The 15737-nt window shown below is 46.7% G+C and overlaps 2 protein-coding genes across 9 annotated transcripts in view; both read left to right on the top strand.

Moving 5' to 3' along the window:
- The window catches only part of IQSEC1 (IQ motif and Sec7 domain ArfGEF 1), a 689800-nt gene that overhangs the window by 139697 nt on the left and 534366 nt on the right, over window positions 1-15737 (top strand). The gene's annotated exons all lie outside the window — the stretch shown is intronic.
- LOC123384134 (MAP/microtubule affinity-regulating kinase 3-like) lies at window positions 7541-8813 on the top strand. Its single transcript, XM_045053208.1, has 2 exons — window positions 7541-8206; window positions 8309-8813. Exons 1-2 carry the CDS (start codon window positions 7844-7846, stop codon window positions 8798-8800), a joined length of 855 nt encoding a protein of 284 aa, XP_044909143.1. The 5' UTR covers window positions 7541-7843; the 3' UTR covers window positions 8801-8813.

The raw sequence follows: 15737 nt of genomic DNA on the forward strand, positions 1-15737 counted from the left end.
CATTGTTCTTTGCATTCTGGGAAAGGCTGCGTGCCGGTCTTCCCCAGGTTTGGGGCGTCTCAGTTGTATACCCTTGAGAACTTGTGGGCACCCAGTCTTAGGGTTGTTTTTAGCACAAGCGTTGCCTTTTGTAGCATTTCGCTGAAATCGGAGCCCGCAGTATACTTCTGGATCCACTGGAGAGGGGCATCTTTCCCATAACGGGTGCTTCGAGGAATGTGGCTAATTATTTCTTTCATCAGATGCTCTAGGGTAAGGATTCCTTCTATTTCCAGCCGGTGTCAAGGCCAGCACGGTGTCCAAACCCCCACTCCTTACTTAACTCCTCTTTGGTCCTCCAAGGGACGTTGGGGTTGATATGTAGTTAAGTCTATCTTTGGCACGAGAGCTCTTCCAGAGGGTCTTGGAGTCTTTGACGGGCTGCCAGCATGGTTCCCTTGGGCAGTCGGTCCACTTTGTGGCGTCTTCCGCAGCGGACGGTAGCTGATGGGTCACCACTGCACCCAGCTCTTGCTTGTCTTTGACCCGTGACACTGTCCCCATCCGTGAACACGTCCACGTCTGGATGCTCCGATGGCAGCTTGTCCAGTCGGGATGGCTGCGATCAGCTTGTTCAGCTCTCCGTGTGTCTCTGGTGATCTTTCTGAGTGGCCCTTAGATCACCGGGCCACTTTTCTCTCACGTGTACCTCGGCGGGTCTGGCTTCGGTTTGCGGGGCTTCAGGGAAAAGCAGTGTTCGTTCTCAGGGCTTCCAGTCAACACGGTGGGAGAAAACTGGAAACCTTAGTTTGGAGAGTCAGGGTCAGATATTCAAGGAAACCAGAAGAAGTCAGGACCCAGCCCAGGTGTATAGACAACCAACGAAGCCTCCAAGACGGCTCATCGGAACCATGATCTTACATTTTCACAGGTGTGTTACTGGAACAATCTCTCTCTCTGAAACCACCCTCATCTCCGCCAAAGAGAGCCAGATTAGGACACGTTTGTTTGTGAAATTGTCCAGTTGAAGCTGGGCCTGTTTACACAAGCGCCATCACAACGGTGATTGGTCATATAGGTGTTGGGTTTTTTCAATCTGCTTCGCTGGAACTTTTCGTAAGGAATGTCAGATTGAACTTTTAACAGCCTTGTCAGGCTAAAGAAGCCAAGCCAAATCCTGGCCATCAGCCTTTGCCTGCCATACCTATAGGTGTGGGTGGCTCCCTCTCTTCTCGAGATCCCCCAAATACCCTGAGGTTCCTGCACCTGCCAGGAAGTGACGACCTTCCTTATTCACCTGGTAGGGCTGCTGGAAACTTTGTAAGCAAGGTACGAGGCCAGTTTTCCAAGGGGCTTCATTGGCTCGGCAAAGTCAACCTTAATTAGTTCCTTAAAGCTCTCTGATTGTAGCTGAGTCTAGGCATATCTCCCTCAACTATGACATTCCAGTCAAAGCCTTGGCAACATGACCAATGTTTCCAGTGGCGTCCTGTTGCAAGGAGAACGGATTCGTATCGAACTTCTGCAAATAAATACACTGCCGTGAAAGTAGGAGAATACTCCCTGAGAGTTTTGAATTCTGGTGGTACCAGGTAGGGAGAAAGGGATAAATGTTTCCTATCTGTGTATGAAGAAATTATTTACCAAACGTCTGCCAAATGTCATAGGCAGACTTAAATTTAGAAGAGCAAACATTAGAGGACCAGCAATGTTTACACAAGGGTCTGTTTGAAAGCAGTTTCCCCATTAGTTCTGGGAATTCTTACTAAGCTTAGCTTTATGATCCTGAAGGGATCAGAGAGCTGTATTTGTCAATGCAGTGCAGCTGGCAAGGAGATTCTGTGACACACGCTACTTCAGTGGTTAGTAGTACAAGCGATGACGCTATACCAGGACATATCAAACCCTTGGGAATCTTATAAAATCTCTAGGACACTTAGAGCAATCACCCATACAACAAAGCCTAAGAAGGTTCCTCATCGCTTATTTGATGATGCCTCCCATGTCATTTGACACACCAGGGAATAAGCCTAATTCGTCAAAAAGACTTCCATTCACAAGCTGGGTTTTTGGAAGTTGGTGAAATACCAGAAGGTTTCAAAACACGTGCCTAAATAGGATTACAGATCACTACAAAACAGGATACTTATTTAGCCGGGATGGCAAGAAGAGATTCTCAAGGTAAATGCAGACAGCAAGGTAAATGGAGCTGTGAGCAAACCTTAGCTCTCTTAACACTGAGCAGATTCAACTTTCTTAAGTAAGCAAAGACCTAACAGAGACAAGACATAGAAACTTTGTTTTTCTAGGCAGCTTAAAGATAAAGAAAAACCTCTGTTGATAATTTAGACCCATCATCTAAGAAGCCTCTGTCACATGAACAGCGAGAAAACCCAAATTCCAGTCTTATACTGCTGTACTTTGGATATTAAAACTCATTCGTTGCAACAAGATGAATTTTTAAAAAGATATGCAGTCCCTTCTTTCTTCCTCCGTGTCACCTCCCACGTTGATACATACTTATTTGGACAAGGACATCCAGGGCACTGCATGGGTCTGAGTTCTTGTGGCGGGTGTTGGGATGCGCTGACCAGAATGTCCGGCAGGAACCCAGGTCTCCCAGCCATAGCAATGCTGCCTACAGCCTTCGACGCTCAGACATCATCAGGGATCACCGTGACTGTAGGCAGCGGCCTTGCCAAGGGCATTGCCCGCTGCCCAGGTGGTCACATCCAAAGACGCTTACGAAGAGCCAGCCCCTTCCACCTAAGTTTGGATGCTTCCGAAGGGCAGTCCAACTTTCGGGACGGCTCAGAGAGTCGGCTAAGGCTTCCGTTGAAGTGTCACTGCTCAACTTCTGCCTGACATCGTTCTCTGCCTCCCCCTTCTCTTCCCCGGGGGTCGATCGCTGCCCTCATAAACTTGTTTCTTACATGCGAAACTCCAGAATCTCGGCCCCGACCATGCATAGCATTTCTTTCGAAAGATTCCCTTCTCGCAAACCTTCTGCAATGTTCCCTTTCGCATTCCTTCAGATTTTGTCCTACGTTTTCCCCTCTTTGTTTTTTTTTAAATTTTGTTTGAGAGAGAGAGAGAGAGCACAAGCGGGGGAGGGGGGGAGAGAGAGACACAGAGAGACACACACAGAGAGAATCTCAAGCAGGCTCCACTTGGAGCCTGACAGGGGGCTCAATCCCACAACTCTGGGATTATGACTTGCGCAGAGGTCAGGAGCGGGATGCTCAACAGACTGAGCCACCCAGGTACCCCAAGTTTTCCCTCTTTGAATAACCAGTCTCACTTTCACTAAATACAGAATTTTTTCCCTTATTTGGTCAAGTAGCCTTAATTACATTTGTTAAAATTATTTACATCTGTCTGTCTGTCCTTCGCTTGCCCGTAAAGCTTCAGAAGCCATTGGACAGGGCTCTAACGTCTTTCTCTTTTCCATCACATTTTGTGACAGTCACAACGCCAACAGCTGGTTTGACTTACAGTAAACACAAGCAGAGTGAAACTATCACATTTAATGTTGGCAATTCTAAAGACTTATGTCCATTTTAACTGAACAAACATCGTTACATTAGCTTTCGAACCAAATATCTTCCAAGATCACTTGAACTTGAAAGACACCTGGGGTTAGTTTCTATCTTCCTGAGTTTTAGAATGCCCAGTTCTTTTTTCTTTTAATTTTTTTAATGTTTATTTACTTTTGAGAGAGAGAGAGAGACAGACAGAGACAGCGCGTGAATGGGGGAGGATTAGAGAGAGAGGGAGACACAGAATCTCAAGCACGCTCCAGGCTCTGAGCCCTCAGCACAGAGCCCTACGTGGGGCTCGAACCCACAGACCACAAGATCATGACCTGGGCTGAAGTCAGACGCTTAACCGACCGAGCCACCCAGGCGCCCCTAGAACACCCAGTTCTTACAAGCACTCGCCTTCAAACCAGCTAAGTAGAGCACTTTTACAAATTAATTTTCACAACCACCACCCGGAGGTAGAGAAACTATCTCACATTTACAACATACATAGACACACGTACCATTCCACAAACAGGGTGCAAGCAAAACCTTAAAGGCCCAGTTTCCTAATATCTCCCTTTTACAAAACACAGCTAAGTGCGAGATGGTCTTACCATTTATGGATCCCTTCATCGGTCGTCTTTCTCAGGAGTCTGATGAATGTTGTGGTGGAGCAGAGTTGCCAAAACAAACGATGGCCTCGTTTGGGAGACTCCAGCCCATAGGGCTGGATGTGCAGATAGATTGTCCTTTCCCAGTGTCCAACGAGGGCATGGCTTGTTGTATTCAAAGATGCCCAAAGCAGTCAAAGCAGCTGACAGACCAATTGAAGCCCAGGTTACCTCCGTGAATTTTCCCCTCCCCACCCCACCCCCTGCCCCGCTTCAGCTGTGTCCAGTCTGCGGTGTGGCCCATCCGTTGTGGACGGAGGCTCTCAGAAGAGGTCCATAGATGTTCAGCCTGATTCTGGAGACACTGCTGGTCCTCTCTTTCCACAGACCAGAGAAAGGTCTCTTTTGTCGCTGAGAAAATAACTCATCTGGCTGGATATTTTAGAAAACTCCTCTGGTGACTGTCTGGAAGGTGGCCCAGAGATATTTAGGGTGCATCAAAGCAATGCCGGCCGGATAGAATTAGTTAGGAAGTGTTCTTTCCTGAATTTTTTGGAAGAGTTTGAGAAGATTGGTGTCAATTCTTCCAATGTTTGGTAGAATTCACCAGTGAGGCTGTCAGATCCGGGGCTTTTTTGGTCAAGTGATCTTCGATTACAGCCTCAGGCTCCTCCCTAGTTATGTACGAATCTCTTCCGATTTTCTCTTTCTTTGTGATTTAGTCTTGGTAGGTTTTCTAGGTCTAGAAATTGGTCCATTGTATCTGGATTCTCCAATTAGCTGGAATACACTTGTTGATAGCACTCTAACCCTTTCTACATCTGTAAGGAGTCAGTGGCAATGCAGTCATTGAGTCTTCTCTGCCTCCACCGGCAATCCGGCTAGCAGTTTGGTGTTTTCAAAGGACCAGCTCTTGGGTCCATTGATTATCTCTTTCGTTTTTCTAGCCTCTGTTTCATTTATCTCCGCTCTAATCTTTATTATGTCCTTCCCTTTGCTACCTTTGGCTTTTTCTAGTTTCTTAAGTTGCACGTCTATGGTGTTGATTTAAGATCTGTCTTGATGTTTACTGTGAGCGTTTACAGCTATAAATTTCCCCCTCGCCACTGCTTTGTTGTTTTCCAGGAGTTTTGACGCGTTTCATTTCCCTTCACCTCTACGTATGTTCGCATTCCACTGTGATTTCTTCTTCGACACATTGGTTCTTTGAGAGTGTGTTTTCAGTTTTCACAGCTTTTTAAATTTTCCACTCTTCCTTCTGTTACCCATTTCTGACTTCATCTTCTTGTGGTTGGAAAAGATACTTTGTATGATATCTATCTTGTAAAATCTACTGAGACTTAACTCGTGACCTAATGCAAAGACTGTCTCAGAGAAGGTCCCGCGTGCCGTTATTGTTGGGTGGGGTCCCGTGCCCGTCTGTTAGATCTGGCTGGGCTATGGTGTTCTTCAAATCCTCTGTGTCCTTACTCACCTTCTGTCTGGTTGTCCTGTCCATTATTGACAGTGGGATATGGAAGGCTCCAACGATTATTATAGAACTATTTTTCCCTTCAGTTCTGTCGATAATGGCCTCTCATTATGTGTGTAAATGTTTATCATCTTTTCTTCTTGCTGTACTGAACCTCTTAATTCATATAAAATGTCCTTCTTTGTCTCTTGTAACATTTTCTGATTTAACGTCTGTTCTGTCTGGTATTATTACAGCCACTCCACCCTTTCTTTTGGCTGCATTTGCATGGATTATCTTTTTCCTTCCTTTCACGTTCACCTTTTTTGTGTCTTTGGATCTGAGTCCCTTGTAGGTAACAGAGAGTTGGATCCTATGTTTTTATCCATTTCACTAATCTGTTTAATCTGCTTACATTTAAAGTCATTACTGATAAGGAAGGAATTCCTTCTGTGGTTTGCTCTTTGTTTTCTATATGCCTTAATTGCTTTCTGTCTCAAATTTTCTGCATGACTATCTTCTTTTGCATTTAGTTGATTTTTTTTGTAGTGAAACATTTTAATTCCCTTCTCATTTCCTTTTGTGTATGTTCTGTGGCGTGTGTGTCTGTGTGTGTGTGTGTGTGTGTGTGTGTGTGTGTGTGTGGTTGTGTGTGGTTACCATGGGATTGCTTTTAACATCCTAAAGTTACAACATTGTAGTGTCAATTTATACCAGCTTAACCTCAATAACACATGAAAACTCAGCTACTTTAAAGCCCTGACCCCACCTTCTGTCAGTTGTTAATGTCACAAAATCACATCTTTATGCATCTTGTGTCCAAAAGCATAGATGAATAATTAGGTTTTTAAATATATCAGTCTCTTAACATAGAGAACAAAAAGTAGAGCTACAGACCAAAGTCATAACAGTACTAGCGTTCATAATTGTCTGTCTGTTTACCTTTACCGGAGATTATCTCTTCAGAAGGCTTCGAGTTACTTGTTCAGTGCCCTTTCATTTCAACCTGAAGGACCCCCTTCACTGCAGGGCCGGTCTAGTCATCAGGGCAAGGCTTTCAGCTTTGGTTGATCTGGGAATGTCTTCATTTCTTCCTCATTTTTGAAGGACAGTTTTCCCAAATGTAGGATTCTTGGTTGACACCTTTTTTCCTTCAGTGCTTTAAACACATCAACCCATGCCTTCTAGCCTCCAAGGTTTCTGATGAGAAATCTCCTCACAACCTTATCAGTGAAAATATGATGAAAAGCAATCTTCTTCTGAGCTTTATAGATGTTAATAATGAGCCTTATCGTGTTGTACACAACACAACATTTCCTTATATGTTGTAGCACCATTTTGAGACCAGGAACTGGGTATTTTACGTGTAGACATTATGAGGTCTATATAAGCCAAAATTACAGTTTTCTAAACTTGAAGTGAAAGGCCACTGAACCATCTTATAGATTTTGATTTCTAACAAAGTAAATATCAATCTTGAAAAGCCCACACAAACAAACAAAACGCCCATTGGGGGTCTTTTTGTTGTTGTTGAGTAAAGGGGTTTTGGGAATAAAAAGTGAGGAAACCACTGTGGTCTCAGACATCCCCAGCCATGATCACATAATTGGCCCATTTCTTGCTGTGCCCTCACATGTGCCTTCACATTGTGAAGTCATGGCAAGACCTGCCTATATAAGACCCTGGCTCGGCTGGGTGTTTGGTCTTTACAGCCCAGGAAGCTTTGGTGACCTGTCGGCCTTTGACCCTAGCTAGTTTGATTTTGACTTCTCTTTTTTTCATTTTGTTTATTTTTTTATTTTCATTTTTCTTTTTTCTCTACTCCTTTTCTCTCCCAATTTTTTTTCCCTTTTTCTGTTTTTACTTTTTTCTTTTTTTCTCCTTTTTTAGTTTTTCTTTTTCTCAATTTTTCTTCGTTTCCTCCCTTCATTTTCTTTGTGTGTGTGTGTGTGTGTGTGTGTGTGTGTGTGAGTGTGTGTGTGCGCGTGTGGTTTTTCATTTGTTTTTTTTTGTGTTAGCGTTTTAGTACAGTTAGTATAGTTCATATTGTTAGTATAGTTCATATTGTTAGTATAGTTCATAAGCATAGTATTGTTAGTATTGGCAAATTTTGTAGGTTGGTATTGTTGGTTAGCATAGTCCGTGTAATTAGCATTATTTAGCGTTAGTATAGTTAGTAGGTCACCATCCTTCAGGGGCGTAAGGCCATTACCGCTGGTGAGGAGGACGTCTGTATTTACGAGATCCCCGAGACCACCAGTGAGGGCAGCGTCCCCACGATGAAGCTGACCCAGTACATCCTAACCGGGAAGCAGTCTGATGTGAAGTTCATCAGGAAAACCCAGGAGGACCCCGCTGGCCTCCAGGGACTTTGTCGTGAAGCCCAGAATATGAAGACCTCAAGTCACCCAAGTGTTGTCAAGTCACTCAAGGTGATCAACAGGAAGAAATCGTTAGTCCTCCTTTCAAAATATGTAAGCAGAGACAAGCTGTGTGACGATTTTACGCACCATGGCCAAGTGACGGAGGAGGTTCCAGACAAATTCTGCCAGCTGTTATCGGTTGTGGAGTACTGCCACCAACAAGGTATGATCGGCGGGGATCAGAAGCTGGAGACACTGCTTTTTGACAAGAAGCTGAAGGTAAAACACACGGGGGTTGGACTGAGCATCCGGTTTGCTGGCTACAAACTCCACACTTTCTGGGACAGCCCCCCTTATTCTGCCCCGCGACTCTTCCTGCAGCAAAGGGAGCACACCCCTTCCGCAAACGCTTGGAGCCTGGGGGTGGTTTGGTACTGCTTGGCCACCGGGTTTGAGCCGTTTGAGGGGGAAGTCTTCTGGGAAGCGGAACGAAATATGGAAAACAGGGAACACAGTGCTTGGATTTTCATGTCCCTGGGGAGTGAAAACCTGTGGTACACGTTGACAACCATCCAGCCCAAGATCAGCACACCAACCACAGTCCGCTGCTGGAGCTCCATCGCAACCTGTTCCAGCACAGGCCTGTCCTCAGAGCAGAGTAGTCTGACCTCCGAAGGGACCAGCATAGGGACCACGATCAGCGGGCCCAGATGCAACTCACCAGCCACAAACTCCGACACCAGCAGTGAACACAGGCAGCCAGGGAGGATGTCCCTAGAGCCAAAAAATCGGGTTCTCAAAACTCTTGGTAAATTCAAAAAATTATTCAAAAAACACAATAAAATAGAACCCCAAAAAACTGCAAATAAATGAGAGCCATAAGAGAGCCACGTGTCCGTGCCTTTATTTTATTTTGTTTTTTAACTTTAAAGGGACTTAAATGTTTGTTTTGAAACAGAAGGGACAGTGCGAGTGGGGGAGGGACAGAGAGAGAATCCCAAGTCTACTCTGTGCTATCAGCTCGGAGCCCGACGCGGGGCTCCAGCTCACAAAACAGATGGTGGGGACCAAGAGTGGGACGCTTGAGCCACTGAGGCCCACCCAGGAGCCCCGTCCCTGCGTTTTAAGTGCAGGGAACGATGCTGAGCTCCAGGAAGCCCGGGGACATGGCACAGGAGATTGGCCAGGGCGACGGGTGGGACCAGAACAGCTTCCCAGGCTGGAGGAGTGTCAGTGGGATAGTGACCTGCTGGATTTGGAGTTGTAGGAAGCACAAGGTGGAGGTGGTGAAGTGTTGGAGTGATGGGGGGTTCGTGGGTCTGGAGCCGATGGCCAAGGAAGAATTCGTGAAGAAGTCTTTGGTGCAAAAAGGTGATTTTATTAAAGCACGGGGACAGGTCCATGGGCAGGGAGAGCTGCACTGGTGTCGTGACGGTTAGCTCATTATATACCCTCAGGTTGGGAGGGGGTTAGGGAGACAGCCAGAATTCCTTGGAGACTTACTCCTCAAGGTTCCAGGACCTTGAGGGGCTAGCTGTGGCCAGGAAAATGCCATTTCTTGCCGTTTAATGAAACCTCAGCCATAAGACCCTTTAGATGGATCTGGGCAGGCCATAAGCGTGGAGGATGATTGCCAGCATATATGTTGCGGGGGTTGAGATGAAGTAGATTTGCAGGGTCCTTGAGGTTGGGATCATGTGAAGCTAAGGTTCTCTTTTTCCCCCACCAAAATGTCATCCTGTCAGGCAGCTGAGCTCCCACAGGGAGGCCACTCTGCCTGTTTCAAGGACTTGTCAATGGGCTGCAGGCAGTAAGGGAATTTACGTTTTCATTTGCCTTAGTTTCCCACATGACCACGGCAAGCATTTAAACCCCTTTCCTTTGTTCTTGGGGAGCCAGGAGTGTCCAAGGACTAACACACACATTCCACCTGGGAGGGACGGTGCCAGCCTGGATTTTGCCCTGAGCCTGCCTTATGCTCCCTCATCATATCCCCCTGCCCCCTGAGCAGTTTTGGCCCTGGAATCTTTAGGGTTGCTGCAGGTGGAAGGTCTCATCTTCTGTAGCTTCTTCCTGCTGAGCAAGGGCGTAGAGTTGTCCCTACCTATCTCGGTCAATATGGGTCAGTCAGGGAACATAGAGGGGAGTTATAAAAGGCAGAGGCAGCTGAATCCACCGTGGGCAATGTGTATGAACCTCCTTGAGTAAAAAGGATCGTGTGTTGGCTTGAAGTGATTGCAGTGATGGAGTCTTGGTGCCAGGCAGAGAGACATGGGAGAAAAAGCAGAACAGAATGAGAACCACTAGAAAGATCAGCCCAAATGGAAGTCCTTTGGTAGCTGACGCACCTCCTCCAGTCCAGGAGTTTAACCAATCATTACAGGAAAGGGATTGTTTAAAGTGCCAAGTTGGAGTACTCATGTCAGTGAGAAATCCAGAAATGTTTCTGTGGTCATCTGGAATGTACACACAGCATTTTGTTTTGATGAGAGTATAAGTTACACCTTGTGCAGCAGTTAGCACATATGCCGTTCTATTTTCTAGAGCTGTTTTCTGCATTCGAGTTATGTTCGTATTTAACACTATAATGGTATGTTGAGAGTCATTTAAGTCCTTAACTGTGTAACAAGTGATGTATGTACAGCCATCCTGTAGACTCTGTTTGGTTCAGTAAGCAATCAGCTAATTAATCAGAGGTACTCTTCTGGAACCGAGAAAAACAGGGGTGACTGGTTAGAGCAAATCACAAACTTAGTGTTTCCCAGTGCTGCCAGTGAGATATTAGACGTCGGGCGGGAAGCATCCTCAGAGGAGAGTGGGAAGAGGCAGCAGGAATGAGGTTGGTCTTTCTGATTTGTACCTCAGATGTCTGTGGTGGTCCTTTTGAATGGCCCATTGTAAGAAGGACTTGTTAGTAGAACTTGGGGAAAGAGAATGAAAAAGAAAGTTGCCATCATCATAAGAGGTGTGAACAAGTGTTCCACAGGTTCACAGGAAGGAGAAGGCACATTCGTGTGCTCATGGATTTCCTGCGAAAGGGGGTACAGGTTTCATTTAGATACGGGAGCCCGTGAAAAATGCCCCTGTAACTTGACCGCAGCCCTTTTATTTTGGAGTCAAATCCCCTGTTGTATTCGACTTTCCATCCTTTGAATAAACCAGGTCTTTTGGGTTTCTATGGGGTAGGTTTCTAGTAACTGTCAGATCAGGTTTAGGAGGGACATGTTTGCATGCTTAGAGATTTATGAATTAACCCAGCCTCAAGTGACGGATGAATAAACCACTAGCCTCTTTGTCTATTGATAGGTGAATCCATCCCATCTTCCAGTCGTTTAAATCATATACCCATGGGGTTATTATTCCCGCAGAATAACAAGCAAGAAGATTGTCCATACCTGTGCCTCTGTGACAAAGTTTACCTCGAGTTGTCTAGCTTAGGCAAACAACAAACTTTTAAAGACAATCATAACTAGGATTTACCATCCCTAACGATGTGTTCTTGAAACATAGTTTGTCTCTGTAAAAACCCTCATTTCCAGGGATGGCCAAATCGAGACTAATTCACTCGTAGGACAAGTCCAGCTTTAACAACCTTGGCCCAATTGTTTCCATAAGTTCAGCAAGAATAGTGATGGATCATAAGGATCTTTTCAAGTCTGCTCTGCCGGAACCTTTTATCAGGAATCTCCAGACTGAACTTTTTGTAGCCTCTCCGGGCCAGAAGCCAAGCCAGTTACTTCCGTCAGACAGGCCTGCAATATCTGTGGAATTGGGCGAATTCCTCTTCACGAGGTCCCCGAGATATCCTGAGGTTCCTGCACCTGCCAGGAAGTGACATTCTTGACTCACCTGGGGAGGCTACTGGGAACTCTGGAAGCAAGGTATCGGGTCAACATTTCAAGGGGCTGTATGGCTCCATGTTTCCCAAAGTCAACCTTGGTCCCTTGGAGCTACACGCTCACACCTCTGAGTCTGTGCATGGCTCTCAAATAGGACGTCCCAGTCAAAGCCTTGGTAAAAATAACCAGTATTTCCAATGGTGTCCTGTTCCAAGGACTTACGCAAATGAGTACGATTGTCACGAGAGAAAGGATACTCACTGGGAGGGTGTGAATGTCAGAGGGTTTAGGTAGAGAGAAAAGATAAACGCTTCCGCTCACAAAGGAATGCTTGATGACATTTCCGTAGATCACAGCTATCTTAAGAGGAAGTTTCCTTCACCAGAAAGAGCAAACAGAGAACCAGCAGTGTCTCTGACAAGAGTCCCAAAACTCTGATCTTCCTCAGTTCGTTCAGTCCCACGTTCCCAACTCTTGTTCAGTTTGATTGCGGCTTTTTAATTCTGAATTCTGGACATTCTTACCCGTTTTCATGTTCATCTTAAAGACATCAAATACCCGTGTTTGTCCACAGAGCCCTTTTTCCGAATCGAGAGGTCCTTAAGGATGCAGCTGACGAGGAAACTCAGTTATTTCTGCGACACATAACACTTCAATAGTCAGACTATCAAGTGAGGACCTTATGCCAAAACACTGAAGACTTTAGGATTTGAGTGTAGAGTGGGGGTAGTTGCAACATTTACCCGAGCAGTACAGCCCAAGGTTTACCATCATTTGATAGAGCTTTTCTGAGTAACTTAACATACCAAATGAAAAGGCCTACCTGGTCAGAAAGACTTCATTTACAATTGAAATCTTGGGAAAGTCTGCTAAAACCTTAGAAGGTTATGAAGCCTGTCCCAAATAGGATTGCAGGTCATTACAAACCTTACAACTTTATTCAACCAAGGTTGAAGGTGGCAATGAGAGACTCTACAGGCAAACGTGTAGCATCATAGAGCTGTTAGCAAAGCCTAGCTCCTTTACCAAGGACACGTTTTCACTTGAGGTCATCAAAGACCTGATCTTTAGAAAGCTTTAGAAAGCTTTGGTTCTCCTGACAGACAACTGAGAAAAAGAACCTTGTTTCCAAAGCAGACAAACCTTATGTTTAGGAATCAGTGCTTGAGCGCTCGGTCCTATTTGGAAAAAAAAAAACCTAGATGTCCAATGAACTTCATCTTCTTCGTCATGCAGACTTGAAAGAAAACTTTAAAGTTTCAGGTTACTGAGGCGCCTGGGTGTCTCAGTGGGTTGAGCATCGGACTTCGGCTCAGGGCATGACCTCCCGGTCTGTGAGTTCGAGCCTCACGTCAGGCTCTGTGCTGACAGCTTGGAGCCCGGAGCCTGCTTCGGACTCTGTGTCTCCCTCTCTCTCTAGCCCTCTCCCGTTTGCTCTCTTTCAAAAATGCATAAATGTTAAAAAAAAAAAAAACAGCAACAATGAAACCTGAAAGTTTCATGTTAGCAAAGACTTTGAAAGCTATCCTAACCTGTGACAACTTTGAACCAGGCACAACTAACCATTATTTTAAGTCATCTTTGTGCTAACAAATTGCAACCGAGATAAAATGAGCTTCTCTGACCTTTGGTAAACCTTGGTAGAAAAAACGTTTTCTATTTAATGCTGATAAGTCTAAAGACAGGTCCGCCAAACTTAGGTGAGTTTCAACACTGGATTGTTTCACCTGCGTCCACTTAAAAAAAGAAAATCCGTTTGTTCTCCCGGGATGCCAGTGGGGGGGAGGGGGATCTGGGGCGGGTGGTCCCAGGGGTGCTCTGGGCTCCTTGACCTGGAGGGTAGGAGAAGGAGCCGGCGGTGCCCGAGGCACTGAGGATGGGATAGGAACCGGGTACTCAGGCCACCCCCAAGGTGGTGCAGAAACAGGAGGAGGGGGAGGGGAAGGCAGAAGAGGTGAGGTGCCAGCAGAAGGCAGACAAGGACAATTTCCTGGTTCCAACCTCATCAGCTCTGTCAGAGGCACAGATGCCATGTTTTCTGTTCCCCCAAAGTGGAAATGGGCGATCTGGGTCAGGCCAGAGAAGAGGGGGAAACAAATGGAGTTTTAGCAGCTGCTCGGGAATATTCCTTCAAGTCCCCGTCCCAAGGAAGACTAAGCACACGTGGCTCTAATCATAGCTGTGAAGCCGGGAAATAAATGAGGGAGAAGCCCTCACATCTAGTAGGAGGAGGAACAGAGAGAAAGAGTCCGCGTCCCCTTTGTCAGGGATGGCCTGTGTTTCCTCCCCTAACCTGGGTTCTCTTAGGAGGAAGGAGGCCTGTTGAGACAATTATCATCCGGTATATCAGGAGGGAGTTTCCTGACCTGGTTCCTGAGCACGTTCCCCAAGGGGCCCCAGGGTCCGGGTAGCATGAAGGCCTGGAGGTGGGTACCTCTGTCTGTTTACTAAGGCCACACAGTGTTACAGGATCAGTCCTCTCTGCATTTTGCAAGCCCAGTTGTTGCCAGTGGGTTACAAAGGCATCCCAAGGCAGAATCTTTGGAGACTGAGGAGAAGCCCCCGTGCTCCTCCCAGAGAGAAAAGTCGAAAGGAAAGAGAGAGAGGCTCCGTTGCCGCTGACCATGCCCCCGACTCCTGGGTGGCACCCCATGCACACGGTATGTCAGAGCTTCCTGGTGTCAACGCTCCCTGAGGCGTCCCTCGAATAAAATCTCCATGACTGCCAACTGGCCGACTGAGGGCTCTTGAAGGAGGGATGCTAGCGTCCCCCCACTTCCCCGTTGCATTCTAGACTGCAGACGGGTGCCTGGCGAATGGACCGAATACCTTACCCGGAAGGCCGTGCCTGAAAAGGGCCCTGATGGTCATGTCCTGATTCCCTGGTCTTTGAAGAGCATGCCACAGAGGCCAGGCTCCAGGTTCTTGAAGAACCTGCCGTTTGTAACCCACGGAAAACACAACACTAGAAAAGTTTCACAAGGGGGAATCAATTGCCCAGTTTTGTAATTTCAGTAGTAGTTAGTAGAGGACATTGACAGAAAGCAGCACAGGTGGAAATCCATCATGGTCCAAGTGACAGTCCCACCCATAGAGTCTTCACAAGCAACTCCCCTAGGGAACGGTCCCCAGTTGGGTTTTAATTCACTCAGGTACTGGTTCCCGCTGTCTCCCAGTGGAGCTGTTGCGGCCAGAGGTGGCTAGTCCAGAGTTGTGGAGGGGATCGCCTTAGACCCCTGACGAGGAAACCTCACTTGGGAGTCTTAGGCTTCGTGGCTTAGGTGGCTGTCCCATGCCCTACGCAGACAACGTTGTCTAAGGACAGGAGTGAAGACAGGACATCAAGTTTCTGGATCTCATTACCATCCCGGCCAGGGTACCAACTTGCAGCCAAAGGGCAGGCGCTCTCCTCCTCACAGAGTGGCCGGGGCTAGAGGGTGGCAGCCTGCTCAATCGACAGGAGAGTGTTCCAGTAAGACCACACTCCCCGAAAAGCCCCTGAAATGAGAGTAAAGGAGGAAAAGAGAAAAGTAGAAGCTTGCAGGATGATTGCCAGCTTCTATCTTGGGGGACTTGAGAGAAAGGAAGCAGACTTCCTCGAAGGAAGGATCCTCGAGGATCCTCGAGGTTGGGATCATGTGAAGCTAAGGTTCTCTTTTGTCCCCCACCAAAATGTCATCCTCGGGGCAGCTGAGCTCCCACAGGGAGGCCACTCTGCCTGTTTCAAGGACTTGTCAACGGGCTGTAGGCAGTAAGGGGATTTCTTTTCCACTGGCCTTACTTTCCACACATCACCATGGCAAGCACTTAAACCCCTTTCCTTTCTTCTTGGGTAGCCAGGACTGTCTGGGGTTATCAAACATATTCCAACCAGGGGGGCGGGAGGGGTGCAGTACCCGCCTGTATTTTGCCCTCAGCCTACCTTATGCTCCGTCATCACAGGGCACACCATCATGGTAAGGCCCTCCCGT

Source organism: Felis catus, chromosome A2 (genome assembly GCF_018350175.1).
Source record: "Felis catus isolate Fca126 chromosome A2, F.catus_Fca126_mat1.0, whole genome shotgun sequence".
NCBI lineage: Eukaryota > Metazoa > Chordata > Mammalia > Carnivora > Felidae > Felis > Felis catus.

Excerpts from the sequence above, each read along its gene's own strand:
- LOC123384134 (XM_045053208.1), top strand. The coding sequence starts at position 7,844 with ATGAAGCTGACCCAGTACATCCTAACCGGGAAGCAGTCTGATGTGAAG. Across the intron at positions 8,207-8,308 it reads TTTTTGACAAGAAGCTGAAG|CAAAGGGAGCACACCCCTTC; the intron begins GTAAAACACACG and ends CTCTTCCTGCAG.